Source organism: Schistocerca cancellata, chromosome 5 (assembly GCF_023864275.1).
Source record: "Schistocerca cancellata isolate TAMUIC-IGC-003103 chromosome 5, iqSchCanc2.1, whole genome shotgun sequence".
Lineage (NCBI taxonomy): Eukaryota > Metazoa > Arthropoda > Insecta > Orthoptera > Acrididae > Schistocerca > Schistocerca cancellata.
In genome coordinates this window covers 422,332,889-422,353,228 of record NC_064630.1, presented here as the reverse complement: position 1 = coordinate 422,353,228, position 20,340 = coordinate 422,332,889, and the positions used below count along the sequence as shown (strand labels likewise).

The following is a 20,340-nucleotide window of genomic DNA, read 5'->3' as shown; positions in this document are numbered from 1 at the left end:
TCACAGGTCCTCTTGGTCAATCCCATGCATAACAGGTGGATCACACTTCTGATCCCTGAGCTGCTAACTACCCACACATGCCAAGGAGTAGATGCCCATAATCCTGGAGCAGCAGGATTCCCAGCAACTGTTGTGCAAAATGACCTTGGCTGCGGTTTGATGGCACCCATGGGAAAAGTCCTAGATTGGAATTGGTGGTATAGTGATGGATGTTTCGCATACATTAATAATTAAGATAAACCAACATAGTGGCTGTACTAATTTGGCTGTCTCAAAAGATAGGTGTAGGTATTTTAATGCAGGCAGTTACAATCCAGCTGCATTTGCTGGCTTGACTACCCCCATAGGAAGAGGGACAAACAAGAAGATGGCAAGGAAATAATTTGTTATCTGTTTGGTGTGTAGCAGAAAAGATACTTTTAAGGTGATGAAGTGATTAATTTTTGTGGAACAAATGGGAGATAAATTTGGAGCAGATGCATTGTAAAAAATGTGAAATAGGGGTAACTATTGATTATACTTGCCTCTGCTGCACAATTGTAAGCACTTCAGACTTGAGAAAGAGTGGGTGACAGATCAGTAATTATTGACATAAAACTGTGAATATGAATATGGTACAGGGAGTTATCTTTCAGAGAAACTTTACACTCCAGATACAAGAATAGCTATGAACCAAACTAGGATAATGAGTTGTAAGTTTTGTCTGTCACTTACCAAAATATCGTAAACATAACCAAACATAAAGGTGCATTCATCTTAGTTTTGTTGTTGTGGTCTTCTGTCCAGAGACTGGTTTGCTGCAACTCTCCATGCTACTCTGTCCTGTGCAAGCTTCATCTCTCAGTACTTACTGCAACTTACATCCTTCTGAATATGCTTAGTGTATTCGTCTCGTGGTCTCCCTCTACAATTTTTACCCTCCATGCTGCCCTCCAATACTAAATCGGTGATCCCTTGATGCCTCAGAACATGTCCTACCAACTATTCCCTTCTTCTGGTCAAGTTGTGCCACAAATTTCTCTTCTCCCCAATTCTATTCAGTACCTCTTCATTAGTTACGTGATCTACCCATCTAATCTTCAGCATTCTTCTGTAGCACCACATTTCAAAAGCTTCTATTCTCTTCTTGTCCAAACTATTTATCGTCCACGTTCCACTTCCATACATGGCCACACTCCATACAAATACTTTCAGAAACGACTTCCTGACACTTAAATCTATACTTGATGTTAACAAATTTTTCTTCAGAAACGCTTTCCTTGCTATTACTAGTCTATATTTTATATGCTCTCTACTTCGACCATCATCAGTTATTTTGCTCCCCAAATAGCAAAAATCTTTTACTACTTAGTGTCTCATTTGCTAATCTAATTCCCTCAGCATCACTCGATTTAATTTGACTACATTGCATTATCCTCATTTTGATTTTGTTGATGTTCATCTTATATCCTCCTTTCAAGACACTGTCCATTCCGTTCAACTGTTCTTCCAGGTCTTTCGCTGTCTCTCACTGAATTACAATGTTGTCGGCATACTTCAAAGTTCTTATTTCTTCTCCATGGATTTTAATTCCTACTCTGAATTTTTATTTTGTTTCCTTTACTGCTTGCTCAATGCACAGATTGAATAACATCGCGGATAGGCTACAACCCTGTCTCTCCCGTCGCAACCACTGCTTCCCTTTCATGGCCCTCAACTCTTATAACTGATTCCTGGTTTCTATACAAATTGTAAATAACCTTTCGCTCCCTGTATCTTGCAGCTGCCACCTTCATAATATGAAAGAGTATTCCAGTCAGCATTGTCAAACTTTCCTCTAAGCCTACAATGCTAGTAATGTAGGTTTTCCTTTCCACAATCTATCTTCTAAGTCAAGTCATAGGATCAGTATTGCCTCACATGTTCAAAAATTTCTACAGAATCCAAACTGATCTTCCCCGAGGTTGGCTTCTACCAGTTTTTCCATTCGTCTGTAAAGAATTTGTGTTAATATTTTGCAGCTGTGGCTTATTAAACTGATAGCTTGATAATTTTCACATCTGTCAACACCAGCTTTCTTTGGTATTGGAATTATTATATTCTTCTTGAAGTCTGAGAGTATTTCACCTGTCTCATAAATCTTGCTCACCAGATGGTAGTTTTGTTAGCCCTGGCTCTCCCAAGGCTATCAGTAGTCCTAATGGAATGTTCTCTACTCCCAGGGCCTTGTTTCGACTTACGTCTTTCAGTGCTCTGTCAAACTCTTCACGCAGTATCATATCTCCCACTTCACCTTCATCTACGTCCTCTTCCATTTCCACAACGTTGTCCTCAAGTACATCACCCTTGTATAGACCCTCTGTATATTCCTACCACCTTTCTGCTTTCCCTCTTTGCTTAGAACTGGGTTTCCATCTGAGCTCTTGATATTCATAGAGGTGGTTCTCTTTTCTCCAAAGGTCTCTTTAATTTTCCTGTATCACCCCCTGGTGATATATGCCTCTACATCCTTAAATTTGTGCTCTAGCCAGCCCTGCTTAGCCATTTTGCACTTCATGTCGATCTTATTTTTGAGACATTTGAATTCCTTTTTGCCTGCTTCATTCGCTGTATTTTTATATTGTCTCCTTTCATCAATTAAATTCAATCTCTCTTCTGTTACCAAAGAATTTCTAGTAGCTCTCATTTTTTTACCTACTTGATCCTCTGCTGCGTTCATGATTCCATCTCTCAAAGCTACTCATTCTTCTTCTACTGTATTTCTTTCCCTTGGTCTTGCCAATTGTTCCATAATACCCTCTCTGTAACTCTACAGCCTCTGGTTCTTTCAGTTTATCCAGGTCTCACTTTAAAATTCCCACCTCTTTGCAGTTTCTTCAGTTTTACTCTACAGTTCATGACCGACAGATTGTGGTCAGAGTCCACATCTGCACCTGGAAATGTCTTAAAAATTAAAAGTTGGTTCCTAAATCTGTCTTACCATTATGTAATCTATCTGAAACATTCCAGTATCTCCAGGCTCTTCCATGTATACAACCTTCTTTCATGAGTCTTGAACCAAGTGTCTGCTATGATTAAGTTACACTCTGTGCAAAATTCTACCAGGCGGCTTTTTACATTCCTTACCCCCATTCCATATTCACCTGCTACTTTTCTTTCTCTTCCTTTTCTGACCATCGAATTTTAGTCACCCATGACTATTAAATTGTCATCTCTCTTCACTATCTGAATAATTTCTTTTCTCACATCATACATTTCATCAGTCTCTTCATCTACAGAACTAGTTGCCCTATAAACCTGTAGTCTTACTCTTGTGAATGAAATATCCTTCCAGGGGAAGTTAGTTTTGGGGTATAGGTGTGGCATGAAGTATTATGTCCCAGCGCCTGTGAGATGTTACTGTTAATGTTGCTTAAGTTATGGACACACATCATCCTGTTGCACTGCAGACATTTGCTTCACAAAGGCAGTCTTTGCAAACAATAGCACTTGGGTGAATTGTCCAGAACACCATCTTCCAAATTTCCTAGTTTGACTAATATTTAAAAATGAAAAGAATATGTAATTTACTGAAGAATATGATTGTATTCATCCAGTTGAATTAATGACAAAATAAAGCCAAAGCCACAGCTATTGCTCCAACTGTCTTAAATTTCTCAAAGCTACCTCTTACACCTACCATACACCAAGAACATACAACCAGAATGAAAAGAAAAATTAGCTGGAAGAAAAGTCTCCACCCCTACTGACTTCCATTTGTACATACACAGCAGGAGTCTCATGATGGGTAGATCAGATGTTTCATATCCCTCATACAGCAGATGAGCAAGGTCTGCTCCACAGCTTTATCCTCCCAAAATGCAGCAGATAAAGGACATTAGAGTGGCAATCACACCATAACATGTATGGTAACTGCCTCTGTCAGCATGTATTAGTTGTGCTGTGTGGTTGGTGCAGTGGATAGTTTTTTGGATTAGCATGCAGGTCGTCAAGGGTTCAATCTTGGGTTGGGGTGCATTTTTTATTTGCTAATTTCATTCTGACATTTCATACTGTAATATACAGTGCTTCTTAGGTCACATGTATCCTAAATTTAAAACATTGTGTAATGCTGAACATAACAGATACATGTTTAGACAAATAAGAAATACAGTTGAAACAATTGACCTGTCATAGGACAGTACAACTACAAAAACAATATCAGTTTAAAGATGCTACAGATGATAGCACAGTACAATATTCATTATCTACTTTTCATTTATAGTACATGTAATATGAGGGCTCAGATGTTGCACATTAGTAACCAGTGACAATAATTATGTCCATATTAATGACTGCATGACCTTAACAACAGAATGTTACCAGTCCAAACATTGCACAACCTGCCTGATCATATAGCTCTGGACCCTTCGCAGCAAAGCTGTGTCCACAGTAACAAGAGCAGCATGAACACGCACTACCAATTCTTCCACAGTCATCGGTGGAGTAGAGTACACGTGCTCCTTCAAATGTCCACACAGGAAGAAATCGAGGGGATTTAGGTCAAGTGAAAGCGGTGGCCAACAACTGGACCTCTATGTCCGAACCACTTCCCTGGAAATGTTCTGCCCAAATACTGTCGCACATTAATTCTAGAGTGTGGAGGTGCACAATTTTGTTGGAACTATATCCTCTCCTGAACATGTAGTGGAACATCTACCAATGCATGAGCCAGATATTTTGAGAGGAATGCATGATACCTTCATGCAGTCAAGTATCATGTAAGGGCCCAAACACCTGTCACCCAATATTTCGACCCAGACGTTGATACCAAATCGAACACGATATCCACGGTCGTGGGTGATGTGCAGGTTAACCTCGCACTAATGGTGGTCATTGTGCATATTGAAGACACTGTCATGAGTGAATGCTGCTTCATCTGACCAAATTACGGTGTTCACTAAGCCATCGTTGGCATCTTCTTGTTGGAACCATTCACAGAATTGCATCCACTGATAGTGATCTGCAGGATACAGGTGTTCCGTGAGAGCATAATGATAGGGGTGCAGCCCATGCTCATGCAGCACATTAAAGACTGTGCATTGCAAGACACGCAGCTGCCTTGCTATACTACGTATACTTTGCAGAGGTTCTTGGAGTATGGCCTCCAGAATAGTTTCTTCAGTCGCTGGAGTACGGCGAGTCCGTGGACGACCTCCGTCACGCGATGATGGAAGGAGAGAACCCAACTCCAAGGCGCAGCTCCGGATGACGAAACACATTTTTATCTGGATGGCATCAGTGAGGATATCTAGCAGCATATTCATGTGGAGTAACACCAGCCCGGTTTTCAGATGCACCTAGGACCAGAAGAGTATCCACATATTCATCATTTGGGTATGCCATACGTCTGCTACACTGGTTTAGAGGTTTACAATGAGAAAATTCAATACGTGTATGCATGTACATTGGAAGTCATGGGTGTGTTACTCTGCTTGCAACTAGTCCCTGTCTGGTGGACAGAGCATACAGTGTAAACGTACTGTCAGTCCTGCGCACTGTTCCACCTAATGCGCATTACCCCTCTGACAAATATTGTTCTGCATGATTCATCCCAACACTGCTAATTGTGAAATGTTCGGTTTCGAATTACACTGTTTCCCTAATAATTGAGATATTTACTAAACACATGGTTACCAGACTCAGTGTGGAAAGGCATTGTTAGTGGGGCCATGATGTTAACACATACAAATAGTAACAGAGTTTGGACATTATTCGCAAAGCACATTGCTAGTTCTACTGGTAGCATAAGACCCTAATGAAATGTAATGGACCTGAACGAGGCAAGAATAATAGTTGATACTAATCTATGGGACCATTGGAGGAGGGTACAAAGAAACTAGGTTTCACGTCTAGTAGATAAAGTGTGAATTTATTCACACCCACGACGTGGAAAGGGCTTCTTTCAAAGCTGACCAATCTTCCATTTTTCACGATGGTAAGTGCAAATGTTTTCTAGAGGTCCTGTTGTAATTGCTGTTGATGATTAAGATGCCAGATACCATTCCAGAGGACTAAATTTACCAAATGAAAAACATATGCCTCAACCCATGATTGAACTATTGATCTCCTGTATGCTAACCCAAAACTCGTTCCACTGTATCAACTGTACAGCATGACTAATATGTGCTGACAGAGGTAACAGTCATAGATTTGGTTACAGTATTGCCAGACTGCCACTCTTTAACATCCTTTTTCTGCCAGATGTACTTGCCTTAAGAAATTTTCTGACACATTTTTTATTGTTGGCACATGAGGAGTCGCACTGCTAAGTGTGAGTGCGCGAATTTAGCTTCACAAGCTCTCTCTCTCTCTCTCTCTCTCTCTCTCTCTCTCTCTCTCTCTCTCTCTATGTCTGTATATGTGTGTGGATGGATATGTGTGTGTGTGTGTGTGTGTGTGTGTGTGTGTGTGTGTGTGTGTGCGCGTGTGCGTACCCGTCCTTTTTTCCCCCTAAGGTAAGTCTTTCCGCTCCCGGGACTGGAATGACTCCTTACCCTCTCCCTTAAAACCCACATCCTTTCGTCTTCCCCTCTCCTTCCCTCTTTCCTGATGAGGCAACAGTTTGTTGCGAAAGCTTGAATTTTGTGTGTATGTTTGTGTTCGTTTGTGTGTCTGTCGACCTGCCAGCACTTTCATTTGGTAAGTCACATCATCTTTGTTTGTGTGTGTGTGTGTGTGTGTGTGTGTGTGTGTGTGTGTGTGTGTGACAAATACCAAAAAAGGCAGACATTATTGCATGCTTGTCCTGTAATGGAATCTCTCATAATTTGAGATGTATCAGAACAGAATTGTAGGTTTTTGTCAATGCCTAAAGCCTGCATAGTGTGTGTGAGACAGATGAAACTGCAAAGCAGGATGGACACTAATGTTAAGTTACCCCCATACCGTTCTCGCTACAACCTAGTCCAGCTGGTACGGACTTAAGTGAAAGCATATATTGTGGAAAAGGACAATACATTTAAAATTGCAGATGTTATGGGACTTACACACAAGGCAATAAATGGCATCTCAGTGTCTGCATGGGCAGAAGACATGTAGAAAAATTGTGGGCTGAAGATTGACAAACTGGCAAGGACACAATTATAGAACCTTGCTTTACAAATCTTGCTGAATCCGAGTCCTCTACATCGGACAGCAAAGATGGTGAATGGATTTCTTACAGTGAAGTATGGAAACATTAATTACTGGTACATAAGACTTTGACTATCTGCAAGTGCATTAAAAATAGTAATAGCTTAAGTAGTCATGTTTGTCCTTGTAATAATGCAGTTTTCTTTGTAAGTCGTATTTCAATAAGACACAGAAATTATGATATTGTATCAGATTGCACAGTGAAAGAAAATCAGTTGTTAGTAACCCATTAAATGATCTGTTTCTGATACCATTTAGATCCAACATTTTTAAAGGTTGGAAATGCTTCGGATGTATTGGATCACTGTGGTTGCTTAATGTAAACAATGTAAAACTTCATTTGATAACAAAAGAGATTGATATCATTCACAAGACGAAACACTAAACATAGACAGTATTTAAAGGAAATACATCATGATAATTGAATGCAGTTAACTGTTGAATGAAGTGTGTGCTGGTGCACGAGCTATCAGATTGGGTGAACTGGTGGATGCAAATTAGCAGCACAACCACCCCCCCCCCCTCCCATCTGTGCAGAAAGTGTGCTACACCTGCCTTAGTTGCTATTCTGGATTCTATGAATGTCATCAAAAACATACTTAAATATCCCAGTATGTGTGTGTAATGTAATTGTATATACAAAAACTCTACTCACAAAGTGGCAGCAACAGAAAACACTGGTAAAAGTTATAACGCCAAGCTCTCAGAGCCAGTGACCCTTTCTCGTGGCAGAAGGGTTAAAGAGAAAGGAAGAGGAGCGGAGAAAAACACTAGTAAGGTTAAGAAAATGGTGTGAATTAGGAATACTATGACCCCCAACAAGAATTCAACCTTTTAATCCTATACAAATTCCATTACTTAATACAGCTATTCTTTTAGCCTCAGGGGTTATCGTAACATGAGCACACCACAGCCTTATGGAATCTTGCTCAGGGCCCCAGGTCGAGAGAGCCTTACCAGATGGGGTGGGAAGAAGAAATAGTTTGGAAATTAGACTGCTGAAAGGGGTTTGATCTGACATCCATGTCTGAGAGAAGTGTTTTCTTCTCATCCCATCTGGTAGGTCTTCATGGACACAGGATTGTGGGTGACTTTTCTGTAATACTTCCCATTTACTGTACCATTTCAGTACTTTTCCTTCATCACTCTCTCTATCCCTATAACTTCTCTGCCAGAATAAGGAGCCACTGGCTGCAAAAGCTTGCACATTATAATAACTGTTTTTCTCTCCTCCTACCACTGATAAGTAGATAATTTAGCTATCCAATTGTATTAAATATTCAGGAATTACTAATATGTATGTGTTTTTATTTCAGCCTGATATAAGCCAATATGCATCAGATTTGCTGCCTGTTTTGTTTGAGCACTTAGGCCAATTGTGTGTGCAGTTGCAGCAAAGTGGGAAAGAACCACCAGGTCTAGATAGGACTTTCTATGCATTAGAAATGTTTTGTGAAAATTTGGAGCAAGAAATACTACCTTACCTTCCCACACTAATGGAAAGATTGTTTGCAACAATGGCAAATACGAACCTACCTCATGCACATGAGCTAGTGCTAAGTGCTTTCAGTGCAGCAGGTATTGTCAACAGATAGTTTTACTCATTAGCAATTTATGAAATATAGAAATGAGTGTTGATGTTACAATGTTTACACAAAGCCAAGAGCTAGTAATTTACTTCGTAGTATATGGATAGGAACTTCATCCTTGATAACATCTGAACATTGCTTTCTCCAATCCTACATTTTGTAATACTTAAACATAAAACCACATTTGAAATAAGCTGATGCACAGCTGCTGGTAGACTTTGTCAGCATGACACTTACCACTTGTACAAATATTAGTGCATGTTACATTTGTAAGACAAGGCCCTCTCATAGTGCATGACCTTAATGATAAGATTGCAGTTCCTTTCTAGAGTGCTAGTATCTCACACTTACAACAGCATGTGCTTAATTTCCTGTTCATATACTAATATAATCTGTAGGCTTTGTGTGGTGTAAGATATTTATATCATTAAGGAGGTCTTCCAATTTTGTTAGACAGCAAATGACTTCATTTACATTAAGTAATCTTGCAGTCTGATAGTATCTAGAATTAGCTACAGATTCTGCACTCGCATATTTTGTGATTTAATTTTCCTACCGTGAACTATTTGTACATTGTGTCTTTGATGTATATTAATTTTTTTTCAGCAGTAGTGGTAGAATTGTAACGTGATAGAAAATGAGTCCAAGACTTTGACATGTCATACTCATCTGATGACAACATCAAGATGTCACACTTCATCAATTAAATACTTAATTTTTTTTACATGCTCAATAATTACACAGTATACTAATGACACCTTAAGCTGTAAATGTGTTTAACATGTTTTAAAAACAGATTTAATCAAATGAAGAAAAATATTGTTAAAGTGATGTAATAAATTGGTTTATTGTGTGATGTGAATTACTATGAAGTTATCTTTTCCTTACCTTTTGCGATTAAATGTCACGTCAGTGGGTACCATTAATCTGTATTTGTACTATGTGTGCTAGGGCAGCCACCTTCAGAGCTGTCGTCGCTTAATTTGCTGAATAGCTGTTAAAAGTATTGGACAGATGCAATAGCATAATGAGATGGTACTGTCTTGGACATATACACTTTACCTCTACCCATAAGAGTGAATGTGCGTAAATAGTTTAAGCTTTTCTACTTAGTCATCTTTCTGATGTGATGCATTTTGTTTAGAGAGATATCTCCCAAAGCTATGGGAATTTGTAATGATGCTGAGTCTACCCTTGTCAAATACTTAAATTTGTTTAGTATTTTGTCCATCCTCAACATCTGCTGTTGCATATAACAAAATAAGTGACCAGTTACATAAAAGAAATGTAATTTCCTTACTGGTTTTGGACACTTAGGTAACTTCTTCAGAAAATTATACCTATTGCATTATCGCGAATGTCAGCAGTAAGATGCATACAGCAAAATTCCATAGTCCTGACTTTGAAGGACTAAAAGTTCTTATTAGCCATAAACATGCTGAGGGCTTTAAGTGCCTTGAACCAGTAAAGAAATTAAATTTTTCGTATGCAACTGGTTGCTATATTAATTTTTTATATAGTGAAACCCCCTTTTACTTTGTAAGGGACTTAAAAAATATGGTGTAAAATGTGTGAAATAACGTTTTAAGATGTAAAAGTTACGTATAGGATACCCCATTGCATTTTCACACTTCATGCATGCTGTGTGAACAGGCACCAAAAACCTTGTCAGGGACTTGTTTATTACTTAGTAGAGGTTTATTATCTAATAAAAATTGCTTATGTAAATGAAACTGATAACTGTTTGGGAAGTAGGAATGTTTGACTTGATTTCATACATCGTAGTCAATGTTTTTAAAAACCTGCATTCATTAAATAATGAAAAACTTACTAGTTATGTATTTTTCCATCTTAGCACGATGCATTTAGAGGATTTTTTTTTGTCATTGTCAAGTGCAAATATGTACACAAGTATTTTGTGTGGCATTTTAATGTGTTAGTCTGGCTCTCTTGCACTGTAGTAATCTTTTTTGCAAGTTATCGTGTACTTTGCCTCCTCAGTTCTGTAGAAAACCATACACGTGAACTCTCACTCATTTTGTTTGTGACATCACAAAAACTCACACATAAATATTGCACTTGACAACAAGATTAAATTCTTGAAACATGGTTTTCTCAGCATGAAAGAGTACGTAACTGGCACTGTGTTTAAACTAAAAACACAAAGTGAATGATGATATCAACTAGTCTAGTGGCTAGACACTGAAACACACTAAATATGGTTCGACAAAGGTGTCAAGATGATCACAATAATCAATAAAATTCATTTGCGCAGTAGAGACAGTTTGGAAATGGTTGTGATTGGTCATATCTTCATTCCCATCAGCCACAATGCCAAGTAGAGCTTGGCAGCAGCAGGAAATAAAACACAAATTGTTCCAACTTATACATGTTTACCTGTTCAGATTTGCTGAGTTAAGTGCCCTGGTGTCAAGAAACTTAACCACATAATATTTAACACTGTTGGATGGCCAATACTATGCCAATGTCATTTTTTTTGCAATGCATAAATCGTGGGAAAATTATAAATATGTTGGCGCAAAATCGGGTGCAAATGAACATTGTGGAAATAAGAAATTCGTGCAACTTTCATTTACATAACATTAAGCTAAACAGAAATTGTCTATTTTGTTAGAAAGTCACACAGCCTTTAGGAAAAGGTGAAGGGGAAAAAACGAGATAAAACAGGACTTCAACCTTATTCCCACCAAATCTCTGCACTAAAACATGGTACCTCTACCATTACACTATGGTATAGCTGCATAATTAGACACTTCAGATTTTAGCTTAGTCTTCTGTAGGCTTCACTCAGTGACGTGGTATTAATTTACATTTAATTGTAACAAATCCTAACAAGAGCAACATGTTTTTAGTGATTATTTGATAAGCCCTTGCCTTAAAATGGCTTACTCTGATAACACGAGTTCTAACACAAAAATTCTTTAACCATCGGTATTATGTTTCCTATAGTTTTCTTACAGCAAATCATACCAATACCAGGTCATTCTAGAGACATTAAATGTGCTGGTGCAGAAATAACATACATTCATGGGCTGTAAGGTATAGTATAAAACCCACCTAATATGGTCTTCCACTGAAAAAGAAGAGTGCTGCAATATGGTGTCTTGCCGTCTGCAGACCTCAAGCTTTCTGCTTGTGATGTAGATGGCATTCTTGCTTTCTGATTGTTCTACTGACATGTCTCTGAAATATTGCAGAACTTATTTTTTCCACTTGATGGAATAGCTCTTTAATATGAAATAGCTGGAAGTGACTTCACAAAACTCAGAGAACCATATCAGTGTTAGCTACGTTGTCCTGTGTGCCAACGGCTTAAGCATTGATGTTCAGAGAAGGATTACAGGAAAAAAATTGTGTATGGATACATTGATACTTTCTCTAGGTCTGCATTTCTCTTGGTTCCCAAATTTCTGTGAAAAAAGTAATCCACACACAAATTGCTCACTGTAGAATTAGTGACTGTTTTTGCTGTTTTCATAATTCATTTTTGCAACATATATCTATATATTTTTTGTTTTATTTGTTTACTAGCAAATGCTGCCAAGGAGGGAATGATCCCATATTTTCCCAAAATAACAGAATGCTTAAGACTTTATTTGACTGATGAAATAAAGGAAGAAATTTCATGCCAGGTTCAAGCACTGGGTATGTAATCTTCATAGTAGAAACAATTTTCATCATAGAAGAAACAATACCACATAACTAACTTTCTTGGATTTTGGCCGGTTGGTGTATGTGATGTACTGCACCAGCTGTTACCATGGGTATGATTAACTTTCAAGTATTTAAATGAAAATACTGAAAGTGCTGTGCCAGTCAAACAAGGTTAAAAATTCTGGGTGACTACAAAAGAATGAAATCTCATAACTTGTTAGAAGCTCCATGAGGCTGTTTGTGGACAGTGCTGTTACCTATAAGAAGGTGGCAGCCTCAGAGGACTGCATCAAAATGCAGTAAGACCTGTAGAGAAATGATACTGGTGATGGCTGGCAGCTGTCATTCTCAAACAGATATCTACTTCCATACGCTACTTTAAAGTGAGCAAAGATATCTTTCTCAATGAAAGGATGTCTTGAGACACATGGTCCATTTCTGTTAACAGCTGTCAAACGGGTATATGTACAAGGTTATTAAAAATGACTGAAGGAATCTGATTTGCTGTAGCTATATTATTTAACATTGTTGCAGGGCCTTGCACATACATAGTAAAACTCAGTTTTTTGACAAAAAAATGATCAGTATTTGCCTGCCTACTGATTGTGCCGATATCAAGTTGATGATAAAGTTCTTCCCACGTTTGACACAGCATGTCCCTATAGTATGTTCAAAAGCACTCCTGACACAAATTTACAGTTCTGGTAGATTTGTCACTAGAGGAAGTGGTAAACACCATATTTTTCACGGAACCCCACTTTAAAAAATCACGTGGGGGTTAGATTTGGAGAATGTGGAGGCCATGACATGAATTGATGATCATAAACCTCAACACCACCGAACCAAACTTTCCTTGATTACCTGTTTAAGAATTCATTATCATAGTGATGAAAATTGGATGGAGCAACATACTGTTAGTTTATGAAGTCCACACTGTTAGTATCCAGCTGTAGCATGAGCCAATGTTCCAGCATGTCCAGACGCACATGTCTTGTAACTGTCTTCTTGCAAATGAAAAGGGGTCTATAAACTTTAAAACGAGATATTGCACAGTAACTTTTGATGAGTCCCCAATTTGTTCCATGATTGTGTGGGGATTCTACCCCAACATTGGCAAATTGTGCCCGTTCATTTGCCATTCATAGAAATTGTTGCTTTGTCACTAAAGATAAGTTGCTCACAAAACCCTCCTCATCCATAAGCTGTTTAAACTATGGCTAAAATTCAAATATCTGACTTGGTAATTTGGGGTTGAGTTGTAGCAAGTGCAAGTGGTAAGGCTTCAGCTTCAGTTGTTTCCTTAAGAGCTTCCAAATGGTTGATTGTGGTATGTTAATATCTCTACTTCCTCTGTTCGTTGACTTCTGTGGGCAACGTGCAAAACTCGCCCGCATATAATCATATAATCATTTCCTCACTCACTGCAAACTAGCCTGTTGATTTCCCCATACAGAAGCATCCTGAAGCATTAAACTGCAGGTACCATTGCCAAATGGAGTTGGCAGTTAGTGAATCTTTGTTGAATTTCGTTCTGCAGTGTTGGTGCCCTGTTACAGCAGTCTGATAAGGGTGCATTTCAACCACAACATATACTTTCTTGGCACCTGTCGCTGTGCTGCATAACTGCTCACTCCTGTTGGTGGCAGAAATTTGATGTGTGGCTACAACAATACAAAACATCTTGTTTCTCTGGATGAGTTTAGAGTTTTGTTATGTGTCAATGTAAATTAATTTAGAGAGATCCATTTCAATTGTACTAATTATATGTTCAAAACATGACCAGTTTAGAGATTTCCCTCTTCAGGTGTATCACATTATTGTATTTGGTAACACACAATGTGTGGTCGGGCCACTCAGTGTAACAGCTCCAAATCGCTACATATTGGTGGAAACCATCAGCCATCAGGCAGCTGCACAATATGAACGCCAACCATGAATGCGTGGCAGCATAAAGTGCCTGTCAGCATGCAGTGATTTGTAACTATTACACTGACTGGCCCGAACGCATGTTGTTTGTTATCAAATACTGTAATTTCATACACATGAAGATGAACATATAAGTTGCAAAACTAGTCATGGTTTGAATAAATAATTGGTACACCTGCAGTGGATCTCACTAAATTAACAAGCCTCTTAGTTGCTGGTGTCTTACATATCAAATCTTATCAATGTAGCTACAGTGAATTTATAAAATTGCTTCAGTAATTCATAATAATCTTGTACTTAACAAATCAACAACTGTCTGAAATGTCTGCATGTATTTGTGCAGTTGTGGGGCAAAATGAAAAGTTGAGCAATGTGGTATTGTGTTTTGGTGACATTTTACATGATGAGCTGTGTTTTAATTTGTGTGTTAGTATATGCAAGAATCTTACAGTGATTGTCAAAAAATGCCTTTCTTCCTGCAGTGTTTTATACATGTGATAAATAAAGCAATAAAATTTACACAATAAGATTTGAAACATAAAAAAATTATCTAAAGATTTAGTTGTGTGCTGTAACAGACATATCATTTTAGTCAAAGTTTGCATTATGTGTGGTAAATGACATCAAACAGTTGAATAGCTACAGTGTGTTGTGTAGTTCACACATTCAATAGCTGATACATTGTGAATGTTTGGGATGACTTTCTGATCATTTTACTTTGTGAAGCCCACAATAAAGCTGAAATACATAATCAGAGAAAGCTATTAAGAAAACATTTTTATAGACATTGTAAGGGCTACTGACTGAAGTAGTGCGGTTTTCTTTTAAGAAAGTTCTTACTGACAGAGTATGTTTGCTTTGCATCCTCAACTGCTGTGAAATTGTCTTAATCATTTTCATTGGTCATCCCTACTGTTACACGGGTAAACAACCTTGATATTCTAGCAACAGTGGAAATGAGTGTGTTAGAATAGAGAAAAGGGGGAGGGGTTACAAATCTGAGGAGGAGAGGTAACACTCCTTCAGAAATAATGATCGTTGCATTGTTTTCTGTTGTGTTTTTGGCACAAGTGAGATGTTGCCCAGTTTGCTCAAAGTAACTGAAAGTTTGCAGTGGTACAGTTGATTGACTGCATTGAAAATTTATAGGCATCTAATCACAACCACTCTTTCCACAAAGATCATAATGCCAATAATGTACAAACCAAATCTAGGCACCCGTTTTTTTATAGTTTCTTTGTGGATGGCAATTTTGGCCTCTATGCCTACATTAGGACAATAATACAAGCACTCTGGCACAGTGGTGCGTGAATGTGTTAAAGGGAACATATAAAATTGAACCTTCATCAGTGATGGTGACGATGTATTACACTTGTCTGTGGACTGTTATTGCACATTTTCTGTGCAAGTTTTGTTCAACATTGCAGTTACGAAATTTCCACACTAGTTGTGAGGTGAGTGTAATAAGAGTAACTAGGACAGTTCTTGCTGGAAGTGTGTAGAACTCTTTTCAGATGCACTTTGAGTGGGAGTACAAATGTGTATAGTTAACAAGTGTTGGTAGCATACAATATAAATTCTGATTTTGCCTATTTAATTCAGTATTCCATTGCACCCAGTCTTTTTACTTCTCTCCTTTTCAGCAATCTCTCCCCCCACAACTTTGCACCTTCAATCTAACATCCCGAGTGCACATCGGTGCCCACACTCTTTCCACCTAATCTGTGTGTGCTCCCAATAGTACATCTCTGTCCAACACTGCTATCCCTGTCCCTCCCTGCCTCAGCCTTCTCCTTACCCCAACCAGTCGCCACTCCCAACATGCACCAGTGCGCTGCTTGCAGTGTGGCCTCAGTTGCCTGAGACTGCAGTTGCGTTTGTGCGTGTGCAATAATACTTCAAATTGCCGGCCATTGTGGCAGAGCGGTTCTAGACGCTTCAGTCTGGAACCGCGCTGCTGCTATGGTCGCAGGTTCGAATCCTGCCTCGGCCGTGGATGTGTGTGCTGTCCTTAGATTAGTTAGATTTAAGTAGTTCTAAGTCTAGGGGACTGATGACCTCAGATGTTAAGTCCCATAGTGCTCAGAGCCATTTGAATTAGTACCATTGTGGGAGGAGTGGGCAATACACTTCTCATTTCAGGGCATGATGAGGTAGTTGAAACCCTGGCGGAGAATGTAATTCAGTTGCTCCAGTGTTGGGTGGTAGGTTACGAGGGGGATGCTCCCCTGTGGCTGGAAATTGGAACATTGCGACTTTGGGAGGTGGTGGGAGACTGGTAAGACAAAGCACGAGAGGGTTGATAGAGAGAGACACACACACACACACACACACACACACACACACACACACACACACACACACACACACACACACACAAAATTGAAGCTTTTGCAGTCCATGGTTGCTTCATCAGGAAAGAGGAAAAGACGTAAGGATATGGGTTTTAAGGGAGAGGGTAAGGAGTCATTCCAATCCCGGGAGTGGAAACACTTACCTCGGGGGAGAAAAGGGACAGGCATGCGCGCGCGTACACGCATGAACACACACACACATATCCATCCACACATAACAGACACAAGCAGACATATGTAAAGGCAAAGAGTTTGGGCAGAGATGTCAGTCGAGGCGGAAGTACAGAGGCAAAGATGTTCTTGAATGACAGGTGAGGTATGAGCGGCGACAACTTGAAATTAGCGGAGGTTGAGGCCTGGTGGGTAACGGGAAGAGAGGATATATTGAAGGGCAAGTTCCCATCTCTGGAGTTCTGATAGGTTGGTGTTAGTGGGAAGTATCCAGATAACCCGGACGGTGTAACTGTGCCAAGATGTGCTGCCCGCGCACCAAGGCGTGTTTAGCCACAGGGTGATCCTCATTACCAACAAACACTGTCTGCCTGTGTCCGTTCATGCGAATGGACAGTTTGTTGCTGGTCAGTGCCACATAAAGGTTCACAGTATAGGCAGGTCAGTTGGTAAATCACGTGGGTGCTGTCACACATGGCTCTGTCTTTGATCGTGTACACCTTCTGGGTTACAGGACTGGAGTAGGTGGTGGTGGGAGGGTGCATGGGACAGGTTTTACACCAGGTGTGGTTACAAGGGTTGGAGCCAGAGGGTAGGGAAGGTGGTTTGGGGATTTCATAGGGATGAACCAAGAGGTTACAAAGGTTAGGTGGACGGCAGAAAGACACTCTTGGTGGAGTGGGGAGGATTTCGTGAAGGATAGATCTCATTTCAGGGCAGGATTTGAGGAAGTTGTATCCCTGCTGGAGAGCCACATTCAGTCTGATGCAGTCCCGGAAAGTATCCTGTCACAAGTGGGGCACTTTTGGGATTCTTCTGTGGGAGGTTCTGGGTTTGGGGGGGATGAGGAAGTGGCTGTGGTTATTTGCTTCTGTACCAGGTCGGGAGGGTAGTTGCGGGATGCAAAAGCTGTTTTCAGGTTGTTGGTGTAATGGTTCAGGGATTCAGGACTAAAGCAGATTCATTTGCCACGAAGACCTAGGCTGTAGGGAAGGGACCGTTTGACATGGAATGGGTGGCAGCTGTCATAATGAAGGTACTGTTGCTTGTTGGTGAGTTTGATGTCGGCAGATGTGTGAAGCTGGCCATTGGACAGATGGAGGTCAACGTCGAGGGTATGTCACCTGTCTCCGATTTCTTGTACACCGATGGAGTAATTGTCGTGGTTCACTTTCCCAAGGATCTCGGTAATTATAAGGGAATATCATCTAGTCCAGAGCCATTGTTTCAACTTTGGTCTTTCAATACTTTGTCAACATACATTTCTGCAGATGAGTTTATTAGAAGGAAAAGTAATGTATGTCCGAGGAAAACTAAAATCAATGATAAATTGAACGAACAGGCAGATATCAATCTGAACAATAGTGAATTCTACTTGGCCACTGTCGTTGCAGTTAGTTTGATGATCCTCAAGACATGTAACACATGTCAAATATTGTCAGTTCAATAACATACAGCTCAAATATAGAGACATATTTTTGAACACCACAACTTATTAGCTGAAGGTAGTAATGCTACTGACTACAGTTATGGCAGGCCTAATGTTAGATGTTGCACTAACCTCTTTTCGATATTATAATGATTATTAGTTACACTATGTTTAACATTAAATTATTATTTACTGTATTGTATTGCTAAATAGTTATGGAAATAAGAGAGCTTTCAAATTATTCGGTTTCCTCACTTCTTCATTTCACAAGGTAAAGAGAGGAACATTTCAGCATTATGTATTTAGATTTTTTAGCATTACATAATCAAATTAGTGTATATTGTTGTTACTTTAGGCAAATTCTTTCACTGTTATTTTGAATCCTCTCCCTCATGCTGCCACGGAACATTAAAAAACTACCATATGAGGTTTTGTTTCATGTCCGAGGGTAGTTTGAGAAGTTTCAGACCTCAGCATGAAGATTAGTAGGCCTTCTCAACAAAACTTGGGGAATTTGAATGTACCTAATAAGGCACTTGTCAAAAATTTCAACCATTTTGGATGCATAGTTGTTATATAGTGGTTTTAGTGAGTCAGTGATCGTTCTTGTGAAAATGCTCGAAATAGAGTATCGAGCTGTCATTAGATTTTTGTTTCTGAAAAACAATACACCTATGCAAATTAAGAAATATTTGACACACTTTACTGCAACTCAGTGCCATTATTTTGGGCAGTTGTGTTTTAATGTGGCCATGCCAGCTTGGGTGACGAACATTAAAGCTGACGGCATGCCCGGTGCCAAGATTGCTCACTCCGCAGCATGTTAAGCCTCGGCACTTGACATTATGAAGTTTTTTTTTCACTCGGCTAAAAGTTGAGTTGAGTTCGAAGGGCAGAAATTTTTGTCAAATGAAGAGGCCATCACTGTTGTAAAAAAAAAAACTATTTTGCAGAGAAAGACACTATTATTATTTGGACTGATTGTAGAAATGGAGCATTGCTGGGAGAGTTGTATAGACTTACAAGGAGATTATGTTGAAAAATAGTTGAAGAAAAATATCATAGGTGCGAAACTTCCCAGGCTACCCTTGCAGACTCCTTCATTCCGTGCTAAATTCTGTCAACAGGTTGGGACCAGTCCCAACATAATTTTCCTGTAGCATAATGTGTAAATTTGTGATATTAGATTTTTATGTGCACAAGTACAGGTACAGGGATTTGTGTTTTTTCAGATTTTATTGTATAGTGTGTTTTCCTGTAGATACGTTAGGTACAATGGCACGAGCTGTGGGAGCAGAAAACTTTTTGCCACTAGCAGAAGAAAGCATACAACTAGGTTTGAAATTTGTTCAACATAAAGATGAACCTGATTTAAGAAAAGCAGCATTTGGTCTGTTTGCCTCTCTTGCATCAATTATGAAAGAAGAAATGCATTCTGTGTTGCCTACTATTGTAGAGATTATGATGGAATCCATAAAGAGCACTGATGGACTTGTGGTAAGAAAATATTCTTTGTATTACCTTACCTTTAGTTTTGATGTTAACTTAGAGATATTAGCTGATGAGGCACTTTCTGCAGGGGACATATGCTAGTACAGACTTCTCAACTTTGCAGTTAATGAAATGCCTTGCTCAGTTGTTAACCTCTGTATTCACTTATTAAGAACTTTGTTGTGTGTGTGTGTGTGTGTGTGTGTGTGTGTGTGTGTGTGTGTTTATAGTTCTTAACTTCAGTATCAAAAGTTGTAAAGAAAAATCACAAAATCAAATGCATGTAGCTTTAATTTGTAATCATCTTAGTGTTTAATACTATGGTAGATGGAACTAAATTTGGCACATGATGTTCAGTAAAAGTGCATAGTCATGAGCAGAGACCAGATTTTATGCATTTGCATATTCATTTGCATATTTTGCTCCTTTTTACCTGTTATTGCATATTTTAGCAGAAAACTAGTGATGTATATTTTTGCTCTATGTTTAAAATATTTTAAAAATTGAGACGGACCGTCTAGAGCTCGATATAGTTTCAATGTCTCGCAGATTG

General features: G+C 39.1%; 1 protein-coding gene across 1 annotated transcript in view; it reads left to right on the top strand.

Moving 5' to 3' along the window:
• LOC126187471 (importin-4-like) overlaps nucleotides 1-20,340 on the top strand; it is a 132,444-nt gene that overhangs the window by 67,859 nt on the left and 44,245 nt on the right. The window contains exons 8-10 of the mRNA XM_049928569.1: nucleotides 8,469-8,730; nucleotides 12,294-12,407; nucleotides 19,558-19,793. Of these exons, the coding sequence (XP_049784526.1) occupies nucleotides 8,469-8,730; nucleotides 12,294-12,407; nucleotides 19,558-19,793 (612 nt within the window). The remainder of the gene's footprint in view (nucleotides 1-8,468; nucleotides 8,731-12,293; nucleotides 12,408-19,557; nucleotides 19,794-20,340) is intronic.